The 23,891-nt window shown below is 49.4% G+C and overlaps 1 protein-coding gene and 1 long non-coding RNA gene across 4 annotated transcripts in view; one reads left to right on the top strand and one right to left on the bottom strand.

Annotated features, from left to right (window-relative positions):
- Positions 1-23,036, top strand: part of LOC111771770 (ral guanine nucleotide dissociation stimulator-like) — a 99,677-nt gene extending 76,641 nt beyond the window's left edge. For 2 of the 3 annotated variants that reach the window (XM_070259081.1, XM_070259080.1), the window contains one exon: positions 16,654-17,512. In XM_070259081.1, coding sequence (XP_070115182.1) covers positions 16,654-17,137 — 484 coding nt within the window. In that variant the 3' untranslated portion in view covers positions 17,138-17,512. Of the gene's footprint in view, positions 1-16,653; positions 17,513-21,635 lie in introns of those variants that run through there. The other variant, XM_070259079.1, reaches the window with a different exon arrangement.
- LOC138922380 (uncharacterized) lies at positions 20,532-22,558 on the bottom strand. The gene is made up of 2 exons (XR_011435467.1): positions 22,441-22,558; positions 20,532-21,525 (listed from the first exon to the last, which is right to left on the bottom strand). It is a non-coding gene; the product is annotated as an uncharacterized lncRNA (long non-coding RNA).
- Positions 23,037-23,891: the final 855 nt, after the last annotated feature.

Raw genomic sequence — 23,891 nt, 5'->3', positions numbered from 1 at the left:
CTCCAGGCCCAGAGAGCACGGCCATCATGAAGCTGAGGAGGGAGTGAGTGTCCCGTGGCCGTATGTCCTCTTCCTTAGCACTGGGAAGCCAGCTGGGGCACTCAGGGTGCAAGGGCCCCACCGCCTGCCACCCCTTCCTGAGGCCAATTTCCATCTCTGTAGGGGTGAGAATCACTGCTTGTAAATAGTTCATGCCAGATTTGCAGACTGTTGTATTAAAGTCCTGTTTCTCTTAGAGCCTGGGAGTGGTGGTTCTTTCACATTCTGTGCTAATTTAAACGCTGTCCAGACTCTCAGATTCCTCACTGGAGGAAGAAATTTTGCAGTCATCCGATTATTGTGTGTGGGAGAGGGGGGAAGGTGCAGCCCCTCCCTGGCTGCTGAAGGAGACCCCTAAGTGCCCCTCCTCAGAGGACAGGTCCGTGTCAGCATCGTGAAGCTGGGCCAGGAGCAGAGACAGCCCCTCAGACCCCTGAGATGGGAGGTCGAGGTGTTTTCTCAGGCCGAGCATCCACCACGGAAATATGGGGGGCCCTAAAGCCACCACTTGCCAGGCCCAATCTGTGCCCCAGGGGTGGGGCTGCCCGTCCACACTCTGGAGGGAGAGGAAACATTTCCTGCGTCTCTTGTGGACGTGTCTCTGGACCCCATGTTGGGAACTTGTAGTTTTCTAGTTCAGCCTCTGGAAACGCATCAGCTCTAAGTGGGGAAAACACGTAAGGAGATCAAACCGTGCGTGTGGAGAGGACAAGGCCAGGGGAAGGTCATTTGTGCAGGGACTTTGGGCAGGCAGGACCTCCCCTCCTCAGTGTCCCCCTGGGGCTGCATGCTCACCCTTTCCCTGGCCTGGAATCCTGCTGGGAACTTGTCTCCAGCTCCGAAGTCCTCTCCCTGCTCGTCTCCTCTCCAGGGGAACACTTGTGGTGCAGCCGTCCAGGCTCCAGCTGGGCCCCGTTCCCGACACCCTCCTGCTCCCTGTGACCCAGGACCCCAGCCCCTGCACTTCCTTCTTCACTCTTGTCAAGTCAGAAGTCCCCTCAAGGCCCCACCCTCCCTCAGGTGCCTCACAGCCACTCCTGGCTGGCCTGATGGACCAGGATGGGTTCTGACAGGCGGGATAAGGGTCCATGTACCTGGCCAGACGAAACCCCCACTCGGTCCCTTGCTGACCAAGGTGACTTCCGGGTCTGTGTGGTGCTGACGTCCTTGGTCTAGGAGCTCCATCCGTCACACCCTGAGTCATGTTATTCCTGACTTGTCCTGCGTTCTGGCTGGGCCCGAGCCCATAGACCTTTGCCCCTGGGATGGCTGTGCTCTCATCCGCAGTCTTGTGCTGTGGTTACCTCCTGGGCTGTGTGAGCCATTTCTGTTGGGGTCTTTGAAAGCTGAGGCTGAGAGGGGCAGGTGTAGGGATGTCCTCCAGGGGAATGCCACCCAACTATGATCTCTGGGCATCCATGGACACGGCCTTGCCTGTTTAAATCCTGAAGGGCTGGCAGTATGGGTGGACAAGAGCCACTGCGCTGAGTTCACCCAGAGTCCCCACCCGGTGATCAGCAGCTCAGGGGTCACCGCCGAGTATTGTGAACGTGCTCCCACGGAAACACCCAGTCACAGCAACACCCAGATGACTTGTTTAGCGGTTCAGAGCTCTCCCCTCTGGATGGAGGCTGCCAGTGGCCCTCAGACACACAGGGGGCCTGGCCTCTGCCAGCGTGGCCTTCAGCATGCAGCAGGGATGGAGCACACATCCTGGTTGCCCACGGCCTCCCTGACAGGGCACAGCCATCCAAGAACGTGACTGGCTACACGGCAGACCATCCTTTACCTCTAAGAGCAAGAGAAGCGCCAGGACCCAGGGCTGAGCAGGGCCGGGGAAGGCAAGAGGTCTAGGTTAAGAGTCTGTGCGTATCCACTCATTTTGCCCTCAGAATAATTTGGAGTGTTGTGGGTAATATCCCAGGTTTTTAATAACGTAGAGGAAGCACAGAAAGGAGGAGTAATTGGCCGTTGTCACCCACACCATCTGGCCTGTCCTCCTCAAACATGCCTGGGCTCTCTTGCTCCCTCACCTCCGCTCTTCTTGCCCGCACCTAGAATGCCTGCCCACCGCATCTCTGCCCCCTCAGACAGATGGCTTAGCCAGGGACTCCATCTTGACGCAGGGAACCTGTTGTCCTCGATGTGACCAGGGCCCAGGTCAGTTCCGAGTTGGTCCCCCTCCCTTGGCCGTGAGAGACAGAGAGAGCTAAGTGTGTGCCTGATTGTCCTACCAGATTAGAGGCTGAAGTCATGAATTTCCTTCTATCCCACCCACCATCAGGCCCAGAAACGAAGGAGCAACTGGAATCTTGTTGGATTGGGGGCACATTTTGTGCCAGAGAAGAATAGCGTCACACAGTTAAATGGTCCTGGTGTGAGACTTTACGATGTTCTTCAGTGACACAAAGTTCTGCCGTGTAGTCTCACTAGCTGTTTCTTAACAAGCATCCCCCCAAGGCTGCTCCTGACCACAGAGAGTGGGAGTCAGAACTGGGCAAAGTTTCATCATCAGAACTCTTCACTGGTCTGTGGTCTTTTTGCCAAGAGAGTGAAACAGACCATGGGAGATGTCCTTGCTCCCCGCAGTTCTCGTGCCATGAGTGCCATCCCACCCCATTGCAGGGGACAACTGCTGGGTAGTCGGGCCTTCTCTCAGGGGCAGACATTTTGGAATGGCCTGGGAGCAGATTTGGGAAGTCAGCGTCAGCTCTCCGACCATGTCTCCAGAATCTTCACGAGCTCACAGGAAGCAGGACCTGGTTTTGAGTTTCTGAGCATGACTACACTAAGGTGGTCACTCAGGGCCTTGCCCAGGAGGCACCTCCTCCTGGAAGCAGCCGAGATGCAGGGACCTAGGCTAGCATCAGAGCAGGTGGCCTGGGGGAGTGGCAGCTTGGCTGTGGTACTCAGAGGCTGTTTAAAAGCATCCTGGATGGTAGGAGGTGTGAAAGAAGGAGCTGGACCAGGACTCCTGGGAGCTGAGGATGGCTGGAAGGATGTGAGGTTGTCACACAGAGCTGGGTGTCCACCGTGATGGAAACAGAGGTGAACAGAGGCCAGGGCAGTGCTGAGTGTCCACAGACGAGTCAAAGCCAACTGGTGGGCTTCCCAGCAGAAGGTAGAGCCCAGTAACAGGGGTGTGAGGGGTGGGAGCAGACAGTACACAGCCTGGAGCGGGCAGGAGTTGGAGGCCCAGAGAGCTTGTGGTGAACAACAGGGCACGTTAAGGAAAACGGGGCCCCGTCTCAGAGAGCAGCAGGCGTGCAGCCTGGGCGACGGATGGAGCCTCAAACAAACAGTGCTGGAGCCCTCAGCCAGCACGACTGGAGTTCATTTCCAGAAAAAAGAGAGGCTCCCTGCCACGAGGACATGACCACGAGGCTTCGGGGGTCCCATAGCCAGGCTGGAGGGGCTAAGCCTCCTGATGTCCTGGGTGGAAGGGCTCCCAGGGCATGGGGTATGGAGCAAGGGGGCAGGGAAGGGGCACCCGAAACACCTCAGGAGCCCAGGGGAGCCTAGGGTGCTTGTTCCCTGGTGTCCACCCCAAGCGTGGATTCAAACGGGAGTGCTGTCCTGCTGAGTGGTTCAGGCCCCAGGCCCTGCTGGCCTGCTGCCCCTTCCTCGCCCTGTGGCCTGGGACCGGGATGTGAGAAAAGCTGCTGAGCACGGGCTTGGTGTGACCATGGCCCACAGAGGGCATGCCAACCACACTGAACCCTGCATCCAGGAGGCATGTGAGGCCCAGCAGCACCTCTCAGGAGGGCCCAGGATGAGTTTTTCGTGTCCTAACGACGGCAACAATAGTTCCCTAGTGGAATGTGTCCTCATGTGAATGTAGCAATGAGGCAGACGGAGCTGGAAGGAGGCACAGAGATCCCATGATAACCTGTGCATTGTATGGGGAACCTGAAGTGCAAAGGGCCCAGGAGCCGCTGCGGCTCATGTGGAGAAGCTCAGTCACTCAGCGAATGGATGGGGGCGTGAGCGCACACGGGCCAGAAACCAACACCAACTATCTTTGCTCCATGCACATCGCTCTGATTTTGAAGTGTTTCAGCTGAATAGACCATTTTCTTAACTAAACAAATGTCCAACTGATGCCCCCACTGATTCTGAAGGGGCCTCTTTCTCAAACTCTCAGAGCCACGCTGGCGGGCATGAGACCGCTCCTTGTCCCGACGGAGCTCCGCTGCCTCTTTCTGCCTCCAGCGTCCCTCACATGTGTGGCAATCTTCCTCTCTTTTGTCTGTGGGACACCTACCACAGCATGGCTTGATGAACAGGGCATAAGTCTGCGCCTAGGATTTGAACCTGTGAATCCTGGGCAGACAAAATGAAGCATTTGACTCAGCCACTACACCGCCTGGTTGGGTTTAATGCTTAAATATTCTTACGACATAAATGTGATGGAAAACTATGGCGCCTGTGTATTTTAGTTGGGGATATAACGCCTCCTTACTTTTCTACAGGATTCTGCAGCATTGTCTTGCGCCTTCTCAGCCTCAGCCTGGAATCAGCCTTTTCCTCAAGGAGCACTGGCTCCTTGTATGAGACCATGGCATTAAAAACGTGCATCTGTGAGCTCAGTGTGCTGGTTGCTCCGGGGTGTCCTTGCTTCTTGGCCCTCTCGGTGGCAGGATGCTTAAGTTAGGCTGGTGTGCTGACCTTACCGTGTGTACACTGTCTGCTGTATATGTGTCTATATGGAAATAGCCATGTTTAGATTAAGGTCAACGTCAGTTCAGAGCACGGCTTCCCAGTCGAACGCATGGCCACATGGAGCCCTCCAGCCCGCGCCCTGCCCTCCCCGAAGCCTGCCCCTGCAGTAGTGGAACCCTGGCTCCTGCCGTCTGACGACCACTCAGTCCTTTCTCCAATCCCGGTCTAGATGCATAGGGGCCTCACAGTTATTAACCAGTAACTGTTGAGAAAGAACTTTGTCAAGTAGGGCTCTCTGCTTGCTCGGTGTCTTTTCCTGTAGTTGTACAGATTCCAGTCATTTCCAAAGGTCCTTAGGTCAACACCACTTCCCCCACCACTCGAAGTGAGTTTGTTTCTTCCATTCTCAATACGGTTAGACTCTCTAGTCTCATCTGCATGCCATCCAAGGATCCACCCACCTAAATCATTTTACTAATTTGTGTAAGTCAAGATTTGCTCTTTCCACTGTAAAAATCTGGGGATTTTGTCAAAGGCAGAGAGGCAAGTATCCGCCATTAAAGCATCCCACGGATTTCCTGACCTCTTCATTCCTCTCCCCCGACCCCAGCCCTGCACAGCTCTGGGAAGCTGATCTGTGGATCAAATTGATAGCTTTGTGTTTGCAGAATGCCATATCAATGAGAGCGTACTCTACCTGGCCTTCACAGATGCTTCTTTCTGTTAGAAAGGTGAATTTGAGATTCCTCCATGTGTTTTCATCTTGATAGCTCTTTCAGTGTTGGCACCTGATAGCATTACATTGCATGGATGTACCTCATTTGGGTGTCCTTTCATTTATGGAAGGTTATCTTTGTTCATTCAAGTTCCCTGCCTGTATAAATGAGGTGCAGTCTATATATGTGTGCTGGCTTTTTTGTTGACGTTCTATTTGAAAACATTGTGTAAATACCTAGGAAGATGGTTGAGGGATCACGTGTTAAGATGATGTTTAGCTCTGTAAGAAAGTGCCCAAGTGTCTTCCACAGTGGCCGCACCACTCGGCATGGGCAGCAGTGACGACAGAGAGTCTGTGCTGTCCTACCCCCCAGCCATGAATTGATCTCGTTTATTTGTGTGTTGAGGCGTCTCACTTTGTTTCAACTTGCTTCTCTCTAATGATAAGTGATTTTGAGCATCTTCTTGCATGCTTATTGTATGCTTACACCTTCATTAGCGAGGTGTCTGTTCAGATCTTTAACCATTTTTCATTGGAATGTTTGTTTTCTTATTGTTAAATTTATGATGCTTTGTACATTTTAATACCAGCCCTTTCTTAGATAGGCTTCTTCCAAAGATTTCGCACAGTCTAGGGTTGGTCTTTTTCTTCTCTTAACAGTGATTGTCACAGAGTAGAAAATTTTAATTCTAACAAAGTCCACCTTAACTGGATTTTTCATTGAAGACTCGTTCTTTCAATGTTGAAGATAAAAGGTCATTATGAAATCTCAGGTCATATCTTCTCCTTTGCTAGTTCTAGAATTTTGATAGTTTCGCAGTTTGTGTTTACATCCATGAACAATTTTTGTGAATATTTGTGTCATGTGAAAAGTTGGCATCTTTGTTAAGTTTTTTCCATATGGTCACCCGATTGTGCCATCACCATTTGTTTAAAAGACTAACTTTTCTCCATCAAATTGCCTCTGATCTTTTGACAAAGATCAGTTGCCCATGTTTGTGAGTCTATCTATGGACTCTGTGTTCTTTTCTATTTATCTCCTGGCACATTCTTACCCCAGCATCACACTCCCTGTACCTTTCTAAATCCTGGAATGGGGAAGTGCGGCTTACTCAACTTTGCTCTTCAGTGTTGTGCAGGATATTCCAGGTGCAGAAACGGTTTGTAGATATCTACAAAGTGTCTGACTGGGACATTGACTGGGGTTGTGTTGACTCTGTAGGTCCAGTCGGGAAGAGCTGACATCTTCATTATACTGAGTCTACTGATCGTGGAAGTGAAATACGTCTCCTATTAGGTAGGTTTTCTTTGCTAGCTTTTCACAGCATTTGGTAGTTTTCTGGATACAGATTTGTCTTTACTTGTTTAGATGTTTATGTAAGGATTTTATTTATTTTGATTTTGTACCCTTTTGTGAAGGGTATTTTCTTTTCTTTTAAATTCTCCTCATTCATTAGCAGCACAGAGAATACGCACCACGTGTTGCACTTTGACCTGTACTTCTTGTTATCATAATCCACTCTCATCAAGGCCTGTGATACGGTGCCCATTCCATTTGAACTTCAGAAATTAAGGGACTGAACAGTGTGACCACTGAGCTGCTGTGCCTCAGCTTAGGAGTCCCTGCTTAGCGGTAGCCAGCTTGCTCCCCGGCCGGGGGCACAGGGCTCACACCACCGCCTTGTTCTGACCGGGGCCCCAGAGACCAGGGTGTGGTGCTGGGTGTGCTGCCCATGGATGCTGGTTCCTGGCCGCAGTGAGACAAGAGCTTCCTGTCCCCAGGATCGACGTGCCGCTCCCTCGGGAAGAGGATGCTCCCTGCCCGCTTCCGGCCCAGCAGGGGCCTGTGTGCCTCCTCTGACACTCTCCTTCGGTCATGCGCACAGAGCTGCATGGTCTGGACTGTTCCTGGGGCTTGTTCTCTACTCCCTCAGGGCGTGTGTTCCTGAGGCCTATTGTGCACAGGATCGCCCTTTATGGGGCTCATGGGGCAATCACAGCCCGCTGTGCTGTGTCACAGGCTTGTGAGGTTTGTGGGAGGAATCGTGCACAGATTCAGACACACAGGTGCCCTCGTGAAAGGATGTGCAAGATGTTGGGCCTTCCCGGGAGGGAGCTGGGGACACAGGACACGCCTGGAGACTACAGAATTCCTGGGCGAAAGGGAAAAATGTTCAATCCTACATCCGCTGCAAGAATTGTTAATGCTAAATTTCCTATGACATGGAAGTAGCTGAAAATATATTGAAAGATAAAGATGAGATGTATTAATAAACATTATTTTAATTTTCAATGTTTTATATATATCAAAATCAGAAATTATTATAATTTTACATTCCTGGCTTTCAAGAAAGACAAATTATCTATACTATTTGTAAAATGCATTTCTCTGCTTATCTTGTTTTCAAATGAGAATATTGCCGTGATTGACGACATTTTCTCCTAACAGAGGGACAGTCTTAAATATTTCTAAATATTAGCTTATTGAAACATCTTTTGCAGGATTCCAATGTGACTAGAATTGTTACAAAATAGTAATAAATCTAGGCCACTACCAAATGTTTTGTGAGAATGTGATAAGAATATATCCTGAATCAGTTTTAGAGGGGATCCGAACACAATAGTGATTTTTAAAATACCATTAAAGTGATTAAAAATACTGCTTAAATCATTGAAAATGAAATATATTAAACTTAAAGCTCCATTTCAGCTGACCGCAGAGACCCAACAAGCAGGCCTGGATCCAGGGACCAGCCCCATGGACCCACAGACTTGTCAGAAATAATATTTCTTGTTTTTTGTTTTGAGTAACTAAGTTTTAGAGTAGTTTGTTACACAACAAAGGCTAACTATATAAAAGTGAAGAAAAATTTGAAACTGCAAAAAATTTTAATAAGCAAAGAAAAGTCACCAACAATTCCAGCAACCCAAAATAACCAGTGAGAATATTTTGGTGTGTTTTCTATCATTTTTACATTTATTAGTTATGTAGCTAGAGAGTGAGAGACAGAGTGAGAAACAGGAAGATGATAGAAACGCATGCAGAATTTATAGGATGTTATGTAATTGAAGTCTTGCGTTTTGCCCTCATTACCACTAATTAGCACTGTTTCCTGTCATTAACTATTTCTGGAAAGTAGGACATCACTGACTTGGAAACATCTTTCAAACACCACAATTTCACTCCTGGTCAGCCACATGTAGATGTTCCCCGACACTGATGGATGTGTGCACCTATGAATCCAAGTGCCATAAATCTAGTCTAATTGGGGTAAAATGAAACAAACAGAGCTTTATGGGCCATCTGATGTTGTTCAGATTTATCTGAATAATTGACTAGGGGGTGAGCTTTGATTGCTTACATTTGTCACTGGGGACAGTGACTCCGGCCTTCCTGGGGTGTGTCCGCTGCCCCTTGCTGCAGGACCCAGCCTGAGGGGATGGGAAGAGCTGCTGGAGGAAGCCCTTCTTGGCCATTTACTCCCGTACCAGCTTAACCCCCAGCCTTGCTCCCTGGGGGCAGTGACCTGGGTGGGCAGACAGGCGGGCAGCCTCCTGCATGGAACTCATCCTGGAGAAGAGACAGCCCTTCAGGCTGCAGGTCTGCTCGGGGGGCCTGGGTCACCCAAGAGGACGGGCTGTTCTGAGGACTGAGGCTGCCTCGCGTTTACATTTGTTCACGTCTGAGTCCTAGGAGAAGAGGGGACTGGAATGGGGCCTACTCAGGCCACAGCTGGGGTGACGTTCAAGAAGCATGGTTCAAAAGCCACAAGCAGACCCACAGGAAGTCCAGACCTTCTTTTTGGGACACAAATCGCGTCAATGGACTTCGGGAGGAAGCTTCGCCTCTCTCGCTGGCCTCTCTCCTGCCGTCCCCATCCCATCCTCTCCTCCTGTAACACAAAGCTGGGAATTTGCCTGGCAGAAATGGTCCAGCAGCCTGGAGAAATGAGGACAGCCACACAGGACCGTCTTTCCTTGGGGGAACAGGGGAAGTAAGCATGAGAGTATGCCACTGTGATAGACATTTCAGGCTGAATTGACAGCTGCTGTCTTCACTAAAACTCCCAGGGGACATTGGGAAAGCAGGCAGGCTGGTTGTGGTCACCTGTCCCAGGGCATGCTGCCAGAGCTCAGCCCTGGGCATCGGGCACTTCTGCCGTTTCCTTGATCACTGCTTCAGGGAGATGGGGCTGAGGGCAGGGCCAGGGGAAGTGGGGCACAACGGAGGCCAAGGATGTTGGCTCAAGTTGTACATGTGACAGTCCTAGGGGCCACCTGGAAGTAAAGGGCTGAGTCTTGTGCCCTCAGGAGCCAGTAGAGACAATGCAGTAAACCCTTAGATAAATGCAGTAAGAATTCTGCCTCTTCTCACCTCCAGGCTGGTGTGACTTGAAGAAACCCTGGTGAGACTAGAATGACGTTCATGCCAGTGCCCACGGTCTCTCTCTCAGAACTCTGCTTTTCTCAGTGCTCATCTCTTTGAACATTTGTTTTCCATTCGGCAGCACCCCCTACATGTCAAAATGCTCCTAAACAGCTCATAACAAAAGTCGCAGATATCAGTCCACTGGGGTAATCACAATGCAGAAGTTCAATGAAAACCAAATGTTTTCCTGAACGATGGGCTTTGCCTTTGAATTGTTGGTGGTTAGAATTGTCTCCACAGGCTCTCAGGTTATTGTAACACAGCAGGGCACTCTCAATCTCCCATTATACAAATGGCAGCCTTTATATTATATATAAATTATTATATTTTACTATATATTATAAATTATATATATTATATAAATTATATAAATATAATTTGTAAATTATATTTATATAATTTATATATTATATATATAAAAATATAATAAATTATACATAATAGACAGGCAGACCTGTCTATTAGAGGAGACCAAAACTGCATCTCCATGATCATTCTCCTCTGGGCACGTGCGTCTAGACCCCGAGGTCACGGCTGGGAATCCCTGAACTCAGAGGTGGGGCCAGGGTGGGCGTAGCCTTTGTAGCCCACCAAGCCGGCACACGGAGGAGCCTGCTGGTCTCGGCAGCGACTGAGAAACGGAAGGGCGTGCACATGCTGTTTCCTGGGATCCTGGGGATCCGGTCGCTCGAGGGGAAGAGGTGGGCTTTGCAAAGCGGATCCACACTATCCAAGCTCAGCACAGCCTGGGCAGCCCCATCCTGGCACCGAGTCCTGCTCCTCTGTGCTGCAGGCCCAGTGCAAATGAGGCCTTGGAGATGAAAGCTTCTCCCCATCCCTGAGCGCTCTCTGAATTTCAGGCCAAAAATTCTCCCTGTGTGTACAGCTCTGGAGAGAGGTTCGCGTGGCCCAAAGAGCTTAGTTGTTTATATAAAATGTGCACCATGTCCCGCCAGGTAAGTAGGTTTTAATTTCTTCAGAATATTGATTAATTGACTGATTCATTCATTCATCCACTCATTCATTTACTCATTGAATCAAACTCTGATTGAGCCAGGACTGTGTCCCTGGCCCTGTGTAAGCTCCTGGAATATCAAGAAGAAGAAGAAAGCACCGCCCTTGCCCCTGGGGAGTTAGATTCTAATGAGGGGAGACACAGAGGAAGCAAAGCTCCACCAGAGATGGCAAGAGCTGTGGCAGAGATGGAGAAGATGCTGTGTGAGCCACAGGAGGGCACACTGACTCTGCAGAGGAACACTGGACAGTTTGGAGGAGGTTCCTAAATGCTGATAGCAGAATGGCAAGGACAGTGACAACTGTGTCACTGGGAAGATGAAGCAGCAGGGACTCTCATTTGCTGCTGGCGGGAGTCATAGTTGTGAGGACCTTGTTGGAAGTGCTTTGCCCATGACCTCCCAAAGGTAAACATATGGTTGGTTTCCTCTGACTGAGCAATTCCACCCAGGGTTTATTCCATGACACGTGGCTGCACACATCTGCCAGATGACTCTTATGGGAATGTTCATCGCCAGTCTACTCACAATAGTGGAGAACTGGAAACAACTCAACTTTCCATCAAATAGGATAGATAAGTAACTTGAGTATATTCACATGATGGAATACTACACAGCAACAAAAAGCAATAAGCTCCTGCCACCTGCAGCAACAGTGTGACTCTCCCAGACATCATGATGAGTGAAAGAGCAGGACAGAAAAGACCACCCACTAGGATCCTACTTCTATCTCTGGTGGTAGACCTCAGCATAGCCATTTCCCAGGAGGAGGGTTGTGACAAGGGAGGGGCACAAGGGGTGGAGGCATGGGAAATATTCTACATCCTGCCCCGGGAGGTGGTACACAGGTTGCATAGTGTCAACTGAGAGAAAGCTGCAGGTGATATTAGTGATGGAGTTCATTCAATACTCGGGGTGAGGAGTGGGACCCCGAGAACCAGTTCCACAGGGTGCTCTGATGGGACTGCTCCGAGGGTGTGAGGTGAAGGGCAGCTTCTGTCTCTTTTACCAACAGTGTACGTGCAGGGAAGAGGAGAAGAGGGAAAAAACTTGCCACTAGATTTCATCTATGTCACAAAGGATACAGTGCATCTGGGTGACATAAACAAGCATCTTCAGTCACACATCAAACAAGTTCAGAGACGCTGACGTTATCTACGTGTGGAGGGAGACGAGGACCAGGGTCGTTAACTATTCCCACAATCTCTAAGCAATGCAGCGGGGGAGGGTGAGAGCGAGCTGCCCTTCACCTCTTCCTGCTCTGCAGAGGTGCAACTGGCGTCTTCAGTCATGAGACGTGGGGACGCAAGGTCGTGTGACACAGGCTGAAGACGGCCTGCACGGCTCCTGCGCAGCACAGCGTGGGTGTTATCGGACTGACTTAACGCCTATGCAGTTTGTGGGCTAGATTCACCCATCGGGCCAGGGAGAGGGGTTCCAGAAACCTGTCCACAAGACATAGGTGACACTCGTGCAGCTGCATACTTCATATTCACGCAATTCTCTGAATGTATGTTATAACCCAATGACACATTTTAAAGTCAAAAATCAAGTAACAAACACACAGCACAGAATGTTATCACTTGATATCCTAGAACACAGAAAGCATCCCCAAGTCATAGGAATGATCAACAATAAACCGGAAAAATGATGTGATTCTGAAATGTACATGTTCCAGTACCAGGAAGATCACAGGATAGGTAGAGATCGGCTTGGGACTGACCGCAGGCACAGCCTGTGACTCTGGGCGACAGCTCCCTGGACCTCATTTCCTGCTGATTAACACTGGTGTTAACAACAAGGTAATCACATCTGAATTTGTGTAATATGGTGTCTGCACATACACTTTCATCAATAATTGTTACAGCAAAGACGTCAGTGTTTTCTACAGTGACTCCCATGTTTTGAAGCGTGAGCACCTACTTCAGTTTTTCCCAGTGAAAGTCTTTTTAGTTTTAAGTAGAAACCTTTTCAAGCACATGGAGAAGTAGAGAGAAAAGGGTAATAGCTACCCTAATACATCCATCAACCCATTTAATAATTAACATTTTGTTATATTTGCTACATTGTTTGCCTGAATTAGACTCTTTTAAAATCCATCTTATTATGGAAAGGCTGAGTATTAAAAACAGAGGAGTAGAAAGAATTGCCATGTAGCCAGCACCCGGCCTCCATCATTATGAAGTCATGGCTCATCTTGTTTCTGTTATAACCCCACCTCTTTTCCCACTTCCCACCCCAAAATTAGTAGAGACAAATCTCAAATAGGATATCATTTCATGCACAAATATTTAAATACACATTACTAAAAGAAAGGACTTTGTAAAATAGAACCACCAAAGCACCGCCATACCTTAAAAAATTAACAATAACCTAAGGCCTGAGAATGTGCATTTCTAACAAGCTCCCGAATCACGCTGATGCTGGTCTGTGAAGGCACGTTGGGTGGCACTGCTCTAGTTTCCTACAGTCCAGAGTTAGCTAGCTGTGTCCCCACGGAGACTTTGAATCTGTTTTTCTGCTCCTCAGGCATTTTGTTAAAATTGACTCAGCTAGATTCAGACATCAAATTTGTAGACTTTCATCAGGAGGCACCATGTCTGGCCATCTCTCTTTGAGATCTTTGTAGCCACCAATGACCATTCCTAGATCTGTTGTTTCATTAGGGGGTGCAAAATGGTTATGCCCTCACTCCATGGATCCTTTTTCATTCATTACCTGGCCCATTTCTATAAGGGACTTTCTCTCGTCAACTGTTTGAATACCCTAAGGTAGGGTTCTTACAGAAGTCAGGATAAATGCTTGAATCTCTCTTTTCATTAACCCATTTTCCAAAGATTGTGTTGGTTCTCTGGCATCCTGAGCCACCAAAGGGATGTTTTCTGTTTGCCTTTTTTTTAATCTATCCTAGTGAATTCGTGAATGCAGTCACGCCCGGTATAATGACGTTTAGGTCAACGACAGACCATGTATATGTTGGTGGTCCTGAAAGATTAGTACCATAGAGCCTAGGTGTGAAGGAGGCTATCCCATCTAAGTTAGTGTAAGTACACTCAGTGATGTTCACACAAGGGCAACACTGGCTAAGGATGGATTTCTCAGAACGTATCCCGTCGTTAAGTGATGCATGACTGTACAAATATTTTGGTGTCTTTCAAGTCACTGTTATTACTTTTGATGCTCAAATTGCTCCATCTTTGACTAATGGGAGCCTAGTCAGGTCAACTCCTGGGTCCTTTTGACAAGACTCGAGTTATCTTTGATGGCTTCCTATCTTTGGATACGACAAGATTTTCATGCTCACCTGCTACATTGCTTGTCCCAGACCTGGAAGCAGCCATTTCTCCCAGGAGCCCTGGTTGCAGTTAATGAGAAATGGTGCTTGGAGTCCACAATCTAGACACTAGAAGCTTTCACTAGTGATGGGTGTGTCATTGTTTCCAGACATTTTAGTGCATAAAGCTGGAAAGCGTTTTTTAAAATACAACGTATAATGAGTTGATCAGACTGCTTCTGGTTAAAATTCAGGAGCTATTTCACTTGATCCCATCAATCTTAAGTCTCAGAAGAACAACCCTAACCATAGAGTCAATAACACGATTGTGAATACCCTTTAAGTTGTTCTTTCTTTTGTATGTTCTTCCTGTTCTTCGGGTATGTCTTACTAAGGATGTACAGTCAAATGAGTATTTTAAAGTCACATGGAATAGTTTCTGTCTTTGTGGTCATGCCACAAATCAGTAGATGGCTAGGTTTATTTATTTCAATTTGCTCTTGACTTCTAGGGATTTCTTTCCTGAATATTTCACTTCATTTTATACTTGTATAAGACTACATTCATGGTTTCAAAATCACACCTACAAAGTATATTCAGTGGAGTCTAGCCTCTTCCTTCCTCCTTGTCACGATCCCTTCTTCCCCTTATATGGAATCATTTAAAAATATTTATGGCTTATCTTTTCATTTAGAAAACAAATGTTTACATTGGATAGTAGTTCCACTCGGCATTCGTCGATTAATAAAATAAACAAGGACAAAAAACAACAATGCATTTGGTAGTGTTTTTAAGTAAATTTGTTAAATAAGTATATTAATCCCAATGCATTGATGTACAAGTAGAAATTGTTAGTCCTCCTGTCTCTTCAGCTTATGATAAATCTACTTGTGCAAATCTTGAGACTCAGGAACCACAGGAGGATTACCACATTTCCATTTTTGTCCTTTTATTTATTTAGGTGTCCCTTTTTTAAAAAGGTAAACTTTTAAATTTTGGAATCACTTCAGATTTACAGAAAAGTGACAGAGATAGCACAGAGAGTTCTCGCATACCCTTCGCCCAGTTTCCCCTATTGTCAACGTCTAAAATCACACGGTCCATGTGTCCAAGCCAGGACACTAACATCGGTAAATTACTATTAACTAAATGCCAGACTCCATTCGGAGTTCACTAGTTTTTCCACTAATGCCCTGTTTCCAGGATCTGATCCAGGATGCCATATCATTTTTAATGTCTTTCCATTTTTAATTGCCTTAAAAATCTACCAAGGTTAAAGAGTGCTCTCATCTTATAGGCGATAAGGGAAAGAAACCAAATGCTTTACTGGCAGTGGGATGATCACAGGATTTGAGTCCAAATCTGGGAGGAATCTGCTTTTATAAGAGGCAATTTGGTTTAGGGGAAGAAAATGCAGTCTCTGGAATTAGGCAGACCTGGGTGCGAGTCCTAGTTTGGGTTTGCTACTTAGTAGTTGGGGTGTCTTGAGTAATTTATTTAATATCACTGAGGCGTAGTTTTTCGTTTTTAAAATGGTAAGCTAAAATATCCCTCACAGGGAATAGGGAAGTTTATAAACAATATATGTGAGGTGTTTGGACTGTAATATATACTCAACAAATGGGCACTGCCATTGTCATAGTGTCAGTGCTGTCAGGCCTAAGATAGCACTTGGGAACTGGGTGTCTGGTCATCTGCCACCCGGAATGTAATTGTCTTGTATACTCAGGTATGTAGTTTTTATTCCAGTGGCTCATTGTCAGGTCAGTACTCTGATATCCAACCTCTGATTAAAGTGACACTACGTAGAGGAAACCCTGTGGCTAGCCACGAAGCATGGTCTGACACAGTGCCAGAAGGTGAGAGGGTAGCACAACGGCCCCAGGCAGGGCTCCCCTCTGCTGTGCACAGGGTGCCCTGGGAGTGGGCATCCGTGGAGGGCACCAACACCACCACAGTGGGGGGCTTTCTGAGGGCCCTTGGCATCTGAACCTGCAGGGACTCATCCATCACTGTCTGGCCCTGTTTCTGAGATGGGACTTTCCACCAACAGGTATTGACATTACTCCGCAGACATCTTACCAGATAAGCATCTAATAAGTTAACATATATATGTTTTATTTCTGAAAGGACTGTTGACACTTTTTAAGTGCTTTCTGACAAGGTTTTTTGGTGACAGAAAACAAATGCTCCTTTGTAGACTATTACTACAGCCTAGAATTCTGGGGAGCGTGTATGTGTGTGCCTGTGTGTGTTTCTTCCTCTTCCTCTTTTGCAAGGATACAAGAGATTTTTGTGTCACTTCCCAAAATAGAACTCAAACGTAAGTCGGTGAAAGAAGCGTGAAATAGGTCAATTGCCATAAGTATAAGCACCAGAAGGAAGCGGGGTTCAGCTGTAAAAGAATTTGTGCTGAGACTGCTGGCGTCTGTTCTCTTAAGGACTAAGGGACCAATTTGGGGGGTGACACAGATGCTCTATTGTCTCAGCGCTGACTGCATGCATCTTCTCTCCCCAGGATGGTCACCTCTAGGATGGAGATCGTGTTGCTGGTCACCATTGGGCCCACACTGGCAGATGTAAGCCTGATGGTCATTAGGAAGCTCAACATGGGGTTGGGGACAACATGCTGCTCAGGGATGAAGACGCAGGGCACGTTCTTCCTTCCACGGGCAGGTGAAGCAGTGGCTGGTTTTGAACAGCAAAACCACACTTTTGGGTACTGCTGCTGGTGTTCCAACGCAGTGCCATGGGACATGGAATCCAATTCCACGTCAGCCCAGCCAGAGCGAGGCTGCAGCTCCCTGGGCTGCTGGAAGTGTGCCTTAGCGGCTCGGGCTGCAGGCACGGCTTCCACCCGACTTCAACAGTCTCCTCTTTGCTGCCTCATTGCTTGCTCACCACGGTGGGTCATTTGTCCACACGGCACAGAAGACTGTCTGCATCCTGCCCCCAAGAGAGACAGCATTTTCCTGAGGGGACAGGGTTTTGATTTCCCATGATTAGATTTTGTCACATTACTTGGCACTCTACCAGGTGCAAGGGGTTCTCTAGTACATGAGATGATAATTTTTAAAAAACCTTCAAATTTGATTTTGTGACCCAGTCCCTTCCATGTGACTTTCTGAGTAAGTACCAGCCCACACTTCTGGTTTCAGATGATTCTCACTCATGCTTACTTATTTTTCCCATTGTTGGTAATATCTCCCAGTCACCACAATGCTCATCCATTGTCTGATTCCCAGAACAAAACACAGTTAGAGATTGTTCAGAGTTTTAAAAGAGTTTTATTTTATTCCATTCAAGTTAAAAATAGTATCAGATGTAACAGACTTAGTTAAAAGTCAAAGATTGAAAATAAAACATGTCCTAGTACAGATTGCTAGCTCTGTGGAAACCAGTTCTAACTTCATTTGCAATGGTGATAGGCCTTAGTTGGAACAATTATGGAGGTTATTGGGAGAATGGTCAGGGAGAGGAATGAAGTATTGTCTACGTATCCTCTTCCACCTCAGCACAAACACACACGCACGGAATCACTGTTCTTGAGCCTGGAATGGAAAGCTGAACAGAGAGGAGAAGTCTTAGAGACCCAAGTGGGAACACGCTCAGCCAGAAATTGCTGTCCCTTCTCTTTGCCAGGCTCTGGGCCAGGCATGGGTCGGCAGACATAACCGTGAGCAAGTCAAGGGGCCTTGCCACCAGGGACTCCCTGTCTAGCGAGGCAGACAGGCTCACACAACAATAATTAGAGTGCAGAGTGTGGAGCCTGACACTAGCAGTGGATACACAGAAGTGTGCAAGCAAAAGAAGGAAGTCTCCAATTTGCCTGGAGTCATAGAAAAGACAACACAGAGGAAATGGCCCCACTCTGGGCCCTGAAGGGTGGATCAGCTGGTGGAAAGAAGTAGAGGGCATTCTGACATCGGGAGAAGCCTGTGGAAAACCAGGAATGTTCAACACTTTTGCATGTCGAGTTGTCCCAGATGGCTAAAGGAGGGGCTGTGTATCGGGGTGGGAGAGAGACACAGCTTGAACGCTGGCTGTGGTCAGGTCCCACATACCTCATATGTCTCTGAAGGACATTCAATATGTCAGTGGAGACAACAGGGATTCAGTGAGGCTTTGTCAGATTTTCATTTTAAAAGTGCTCTTGCAGTAGCAGTAGTTGGACTGACAGAAAAACAAGCTTCAGGAGCCTGTGACTATCACCAAGAGGAGGCCCCAGGATTCCCAGCCCTGGGATTGGGGGGCAGGGCTGAGGGGTGCAGACTCAGGAGGGATTTCTGAGGTGGAATGGACAGGACGTGACACCCAATCAGAAGGGCCTGGTTGAGAGAGAGAGAAAGGAAGGGGCAGGTGTGACTTGGGTTTGGGGCCAGCATCAGCAGGGGGGAATGGAACGGAGATCCTTGGAACCAGACAGACCCAGCTTCCAACCCCAGCTGTCCTGCTATCAAGTAATGCATTCATGGGCGGGTCACTTTTCAGAGCCTCCATTTGTTCCTTAAAGAAGAGTAATGAACAGGATTCGGTGGGAGCTGATGAGATCCTGGAGGCCTGGGGCAGAGAGATCCGAGGCAGGATGGAGGCTGTCTGTGAGGATTATTGTAGGCAGGCTCAAAGCTATGCCCTGTCACAGGACCGGTGGGTCATGGGAAGAGGGCCTGTGATGAGTACTGTTGAAAGTAGGGAAAGGAATGCTGGCAGGGTCTATGCCAGGGAGGCAGTGGGGGACGTTCCCACTGAGAGGATTTGGAGGCTTATGGCATTGGGATGCTGCTGGTCAGGATGCGGTGGTGAGAAAAAGTGTCAGATGCTTGGTAATTGCTACAAATTTAAAGCTACATCAGATCCTAGACCAGAGCTCAGTGCAGGAGGAAGAACAAAGGACCCCCAGGCCCTGGGAACTTGAGTTGGCTTTTCTGCCCAAGTCCATCGAGGAGTTAACGGGAGAAAGGGGCTCTGTGTGAAAGTGCTCATCAGAGCAGCACAGAACACTGAGACCCAGGAAGCGGGCTGGAATAACTCCCGTGAAGGAGTAAGGCCGAGCACGCCACAAGCAAGGCTGTGTAGCGAGGCTTGGGGGCCCAACACACCCATGTCAGAGGAGTCAGCCTCTGCAGACCCACTGGGAACTGCTCCTTTACCCCCACAGGGGAAGCCAGTCCAGCCTCTGAAGAGGAGTTCCAAGTCTCCACCGCACAGAGACCCACCACCAACAAACAGACGCAACAAACCAGCCGCTGCTTCCCACGGCCTCCTGCAGACCCTTCTCGGAGCTGCACGGCCACACTGGGCCTCCACAGTCTAAGAGAAATCAAGGGACTGGAGTGGAGCCAAAGGAGAGCAAAACATGATCCAGGGAGTGAGAAGAGGACCCACGAGGCAAGTTAACGAAACCGGGGCTGATTTGCCTAAAACAGCAAAGAGGAAATGGGAACGGCGTTCACATTCATGAAGAGGGGCCGGGGTCCAGTTATTTCCCAATTTCAAGAGTACAGAATAACAGGCAAATGGCCTAACTTGCCACGAGAGAGATCAGGTAAAGAAGGAGTTTCACAAATGTCTGTACCTCTTGGAAGGGCCTGCCCTGGAGGAAATGTCAAATACGGTTGTCCCCTCTCCCTGGGGGCAGCCTGCTGGAGACTAGATATGAGGCCCTGGCTTGTCTCCAGAGACCCACCAATCCCAGCTCTCCTGGCGCCTGGAGCCTGGCATCTCTTCAGAGCAGAAACCTGACAAGGGTGTGGCCAGCCTGGACCATGGGAGCATCTGTGCTTCCCCTGGTGGGGCTCCCGATCCAAGAACAAGCCTGACTTTAATCCCGTTTTCTCTTTGCTGTGTTCGAGATACAGCCAACAGCAGGTGCCTGCAGGTTCTTTGGCAGCTGGTAGGAAGTGTCTTACACCTTCCGCAAGTGGCAGTTTGGTCTGATCGGTGTGTGTGGTTCCCGGCACAGTGAAGATACTCAGAGAACCCTGGGAGGCTCCAGCTCCCGGGCAGCTCTGCTCTGCTGGCTATGGCTGCTACCGGGCTCACGTGTACTGTCCACCACTGGGAGTTCAGTCCCTCAGCCACCCATTGCTCACGGAAGGAACCGAGTCAAGACACAGAACCAAGCCTGAGGGCCTGCCTCCCCCCGCCCCCAAAACACCACGTAGGAGACGTATTTACCCACAGACAGGATAACAGTGCAGTTTGTTAGTAACCAGGACACTTGTGATAGTGAAGGAGGGGTGCTGTTGATAATCACGCTAGAACAAAACTGCCACCTATGGCCACACAATCTATCACTCATATTCAAAGCTCAAAGATAAGAGGGAGGTGCCCTCGGTATTGAAATTCTTCAGGAATCCTTGGAAGCTAGAAGAAAATACAGAAAAGGAACATCTGTTTTATCAAATGTGTATTAGTTATCTATTGCTGCTTAACAAGTCACTTCCCCATATTAGTGGCTCAAAGCCACATTCATGATGTCCTGCAGGTTCCGTGGGTGGGGAATGCGGGAGCGGCTTAGCCAGACCGTCGGCCTCCGTCAGACACTGCCCTGGCTGCCACCATCTGAAAGCTTGACTGTGGCTGGGAGGTCCACTTCCGAGCTGACGCACTCTCGGGGCTCCTTGGCAAGAGACCTCGGCTTCTCCCTCAGTTCTTCCCCACGGGGCTGCTTGAGTGTCCTCACCACAGGGCTGCTGGTGTCCCCAGAGACAGTGACCCGAGTCCCTTAGGCCTGTCCTGATCTCGTCTCAGACTCATGCACTGCCACTGTGGCCACTTTTCCTTCATTAGAACAAGCCACTGAGCCCAGCCCACACTAAGAGGCACGGAGGTGAAGCTTTCCTTGTGGAATGAAACACAGTCTTCAAGTGTTTGGCCATTGTCGTGAGTTCCTGTCTGCCTTTCTCCGAGCGCTGCCTTTTCATTCAGCCTGCCCCAGGGAACCCCGGGAAAGCACGGGCGTGTGCAGCCAGGAGGGCTGTCTCAGAAGCTGCTGTTCTGGCCACGCTGGCTCTCCGCTCCTCCCTGGGGTTTTCAGTCACTTGGGGTACTTCAAAGATGGGCTCTCTTGGGAGGTAATGAGTTCCCCATCACGGTATGTATATAAGGGGAAGTGGGATGGTCAATCGGCAGGTGACACAGATAAGTAGAGATGGGGAGGATTTAGCCTAAGCGACCTCCCGTGTCCCTCCTGACCGAGAGCATCCATGAGTTCCTGATCCCCCCAGGAACATGTTTACTTTGGCATCTGGATGGGCCACATAAGTACCGAGTCTGTGCTGTGTGGTAACGGAGGTGTCAGAGCCAAGAGGGGTTAATCGGCCCAGAGGAGGCTCTCAGGAGCAGGTTTCTGAGGAGGTGAAGGCATGGATTCTTGAAGGGAGAAGATCTGGGAAAAGAAGCGGGTGCGAGGATCAGGAGCCTCAATCTCCCCAACAGATGGAATTGACACGATTTCCAAAATGGTAATCATGGGGGGTTGTCCATTTCCTTTTGCAGCAAGCCTTGGGAGCTGTGCTTGGAGAGGTCAAAGCTGTTCTGGGAGCCCATGTCTGAAGCTCCATCAACAGGTGGAGCTACAAGGAGGCCGGCCCTTCACTTACACAGAGATCAGCATCGGCTGCCTGGAAAATCCTGGCTTAGGAAAATCGGCCTCCATTTTCCACCTGCTGGTACTCAAAGCAGATGGAGCCAAATGTGAGCTTGGGTAAGAGATCAGTGCCCTGTTCGTGGTGAATGCCCAGGCTGTTGAACAAAATAGCACACAGGCACAGGGCAGTTCTGGAGAGGAAGGGACAAGGAGCCACCTATCTGAGATTTCAGGGAGCAGATCCTGGCCTCCGACCCATACCGTCACCTACCAGTCCAGGGCCGAATGCCATGCCGGCTCTCACTTACTGTGAGCGAGGAGGTGGTTCCCACGCAGGGGCCCACCATCTGCCCCAGGGGAGGTCTGCTCTCGGCCCCGCTGGCTGTTACTGAGGAGCGTGGAGTCCTCATGGACATAGCGCCAGCCCGGGCTCCCTGCTGCACGGAGACGGGGACTAGAAGGCTGAGGAACCAGGGCTTGCGGGTGGATTTCCCTTCCTGTCCTCTTCCCCTTGCACTGGCTCTTCTGTTTCATTCCATCAGGAACAAACCAAGGTCAGTGCTGGGGCACATTTAGCCCCTTGGAAAGAGCTCTGCAACTTCCAGGTTTAAAAAAAGAAAATTGGACTCCTACAGTCAAGGCTAGCAGCTGGATATTAAAGATGGAAAAGAAGTGGGTCTTTAGGAGGGAAAGTGTGTAATGCCCAGCACCTACCAGGTCCATTACGAGCGGACAAGGTGACCAGTCAGGAGGATTCAAGGGGCCGGAGCTGGACTGTCCCCAAGCTGGTCCGTCCCCTTGACTTCAAAGGAAACAGTGTTTAAGTTTCAGGAGCAGCGTTTCTGAAAGTTCTCTGGAACACAGGGATCAGAACCGCCCCAGTCCCAGTGAAACTGTCCTTCTCAGGCCACCCTTCCTAGGGAGAATCGCCACTGCAAACGCCAGGGCGGGAATTCTCACCATAGCTCAGGCGTCACATCAGCCTTCCATGCTCACAGCCCCCTGGAAGGTTTGCCTCTTACTTTCCCCTAACAGATGTGTCCCCGAAGTCTGGCAGTCAGAAACACACAGGCTGTGTCTGCAGACAGCTCTGGTGGGGGCTCTGACGTACCTCCTAGCTGTGTGACTATGGGAAAGCTACTTAACCTCTCTGTGCTGCAGGTTCTCATTCGGATAGTCAGGATTTTAAAATGAAATAATGCATGGGAAGCACTTTAGCACAATCCTACGATTATTTGAAGTACATAATAATTGATGTAGCAGTTAACAAACAATTGAATGCTTATTAAAAAGTTTAAGTAGCCAGCTCACACGGTTCGTTTGATAGTCCTGATTTGTCAGTCTGTCCTACCAGACAGAAAAGTCTCTGAGGCAAGCGGGGGTTCTCATTAGTCGGGTTTCTCAAGCCCCTAACACAGCGTTGCTAATTGCTGATGGAGCAAACGAATGAACAAGGAAAGGCTGTGCAGAGCGGGTATGTGGCAGGGCTGGACTGAAGCTGGGGCTGGACCCTAGCCTTGCTTCCAGGAGTGTTGAGATGCCCTGGCACTGACGGGGGCCTCTGGGCCAGTGGGTCCCGCTTTTGGTTTGTGAAGAAGGCCTGCGCCTTATTGAGAGGGTTGAGGGTTCCTGGGCACTGCAGACACGTGGGGGCAGGAGGCAGATGGAGCAACAGCCACTTTCCAGTAGGAAGGAATGGTGAGGGAGGGGGTTTCCTCAACTGCGGGCTCTTGGCCCCTGAGACTGGGTGGGAGGGCACAGGACAGGCTGCGGCGGGGCGCTTGGTCCTCTGGCCTGCCTGCACAGTGGAAGCACCTGGGGCTTTGACTCAGGCTCTGCCCATTTGCAGGGATTCCGAGTTAATTAATCTGGGTGGGTTGGTTTTATCTCAACGCGCTTCCTTCTAATAAGTCGCCAAGGTTGGGGATCGCCATAGCCCCCCAAGGTGGGTCGCAGCCCCCCTTGATACAGCCAGCCAGCCCCTTGAGTCTGCGTAACCCCCTCGCTGAGCTCCGGATGGTCCCCAGAGGGCACTGGAGTCCTGACTTCACAGCTCAGGGAGGCTGCAGTGGAGGAGGCGGGGACGCCAGGAGCCAGGATTGAGGGCAGGGCCCTCCACGCGCGGCATGCTGCCCACCCCCACCCCCAGCGGTCCCCTGGGTCCC

The sequence above is a fragment of the Equus caballus genome, unplaced genomic scaffold, assembly GCF_041296265.1.
Source record: "Equus caballus isolate H_3958 breed thoroughbred unplaced genomic scaffold, TB-T2T haplotype2-0000778, whole genome shotgun sequence".
NCBI lineage: Eukaryota > Metazoa > Chordata > Mammalia > Perissodactyla > Equidae > Equus > Equus caballus.
This window is presented reverse-complemented; position numbering and strand designations above follow the sequence as displayed.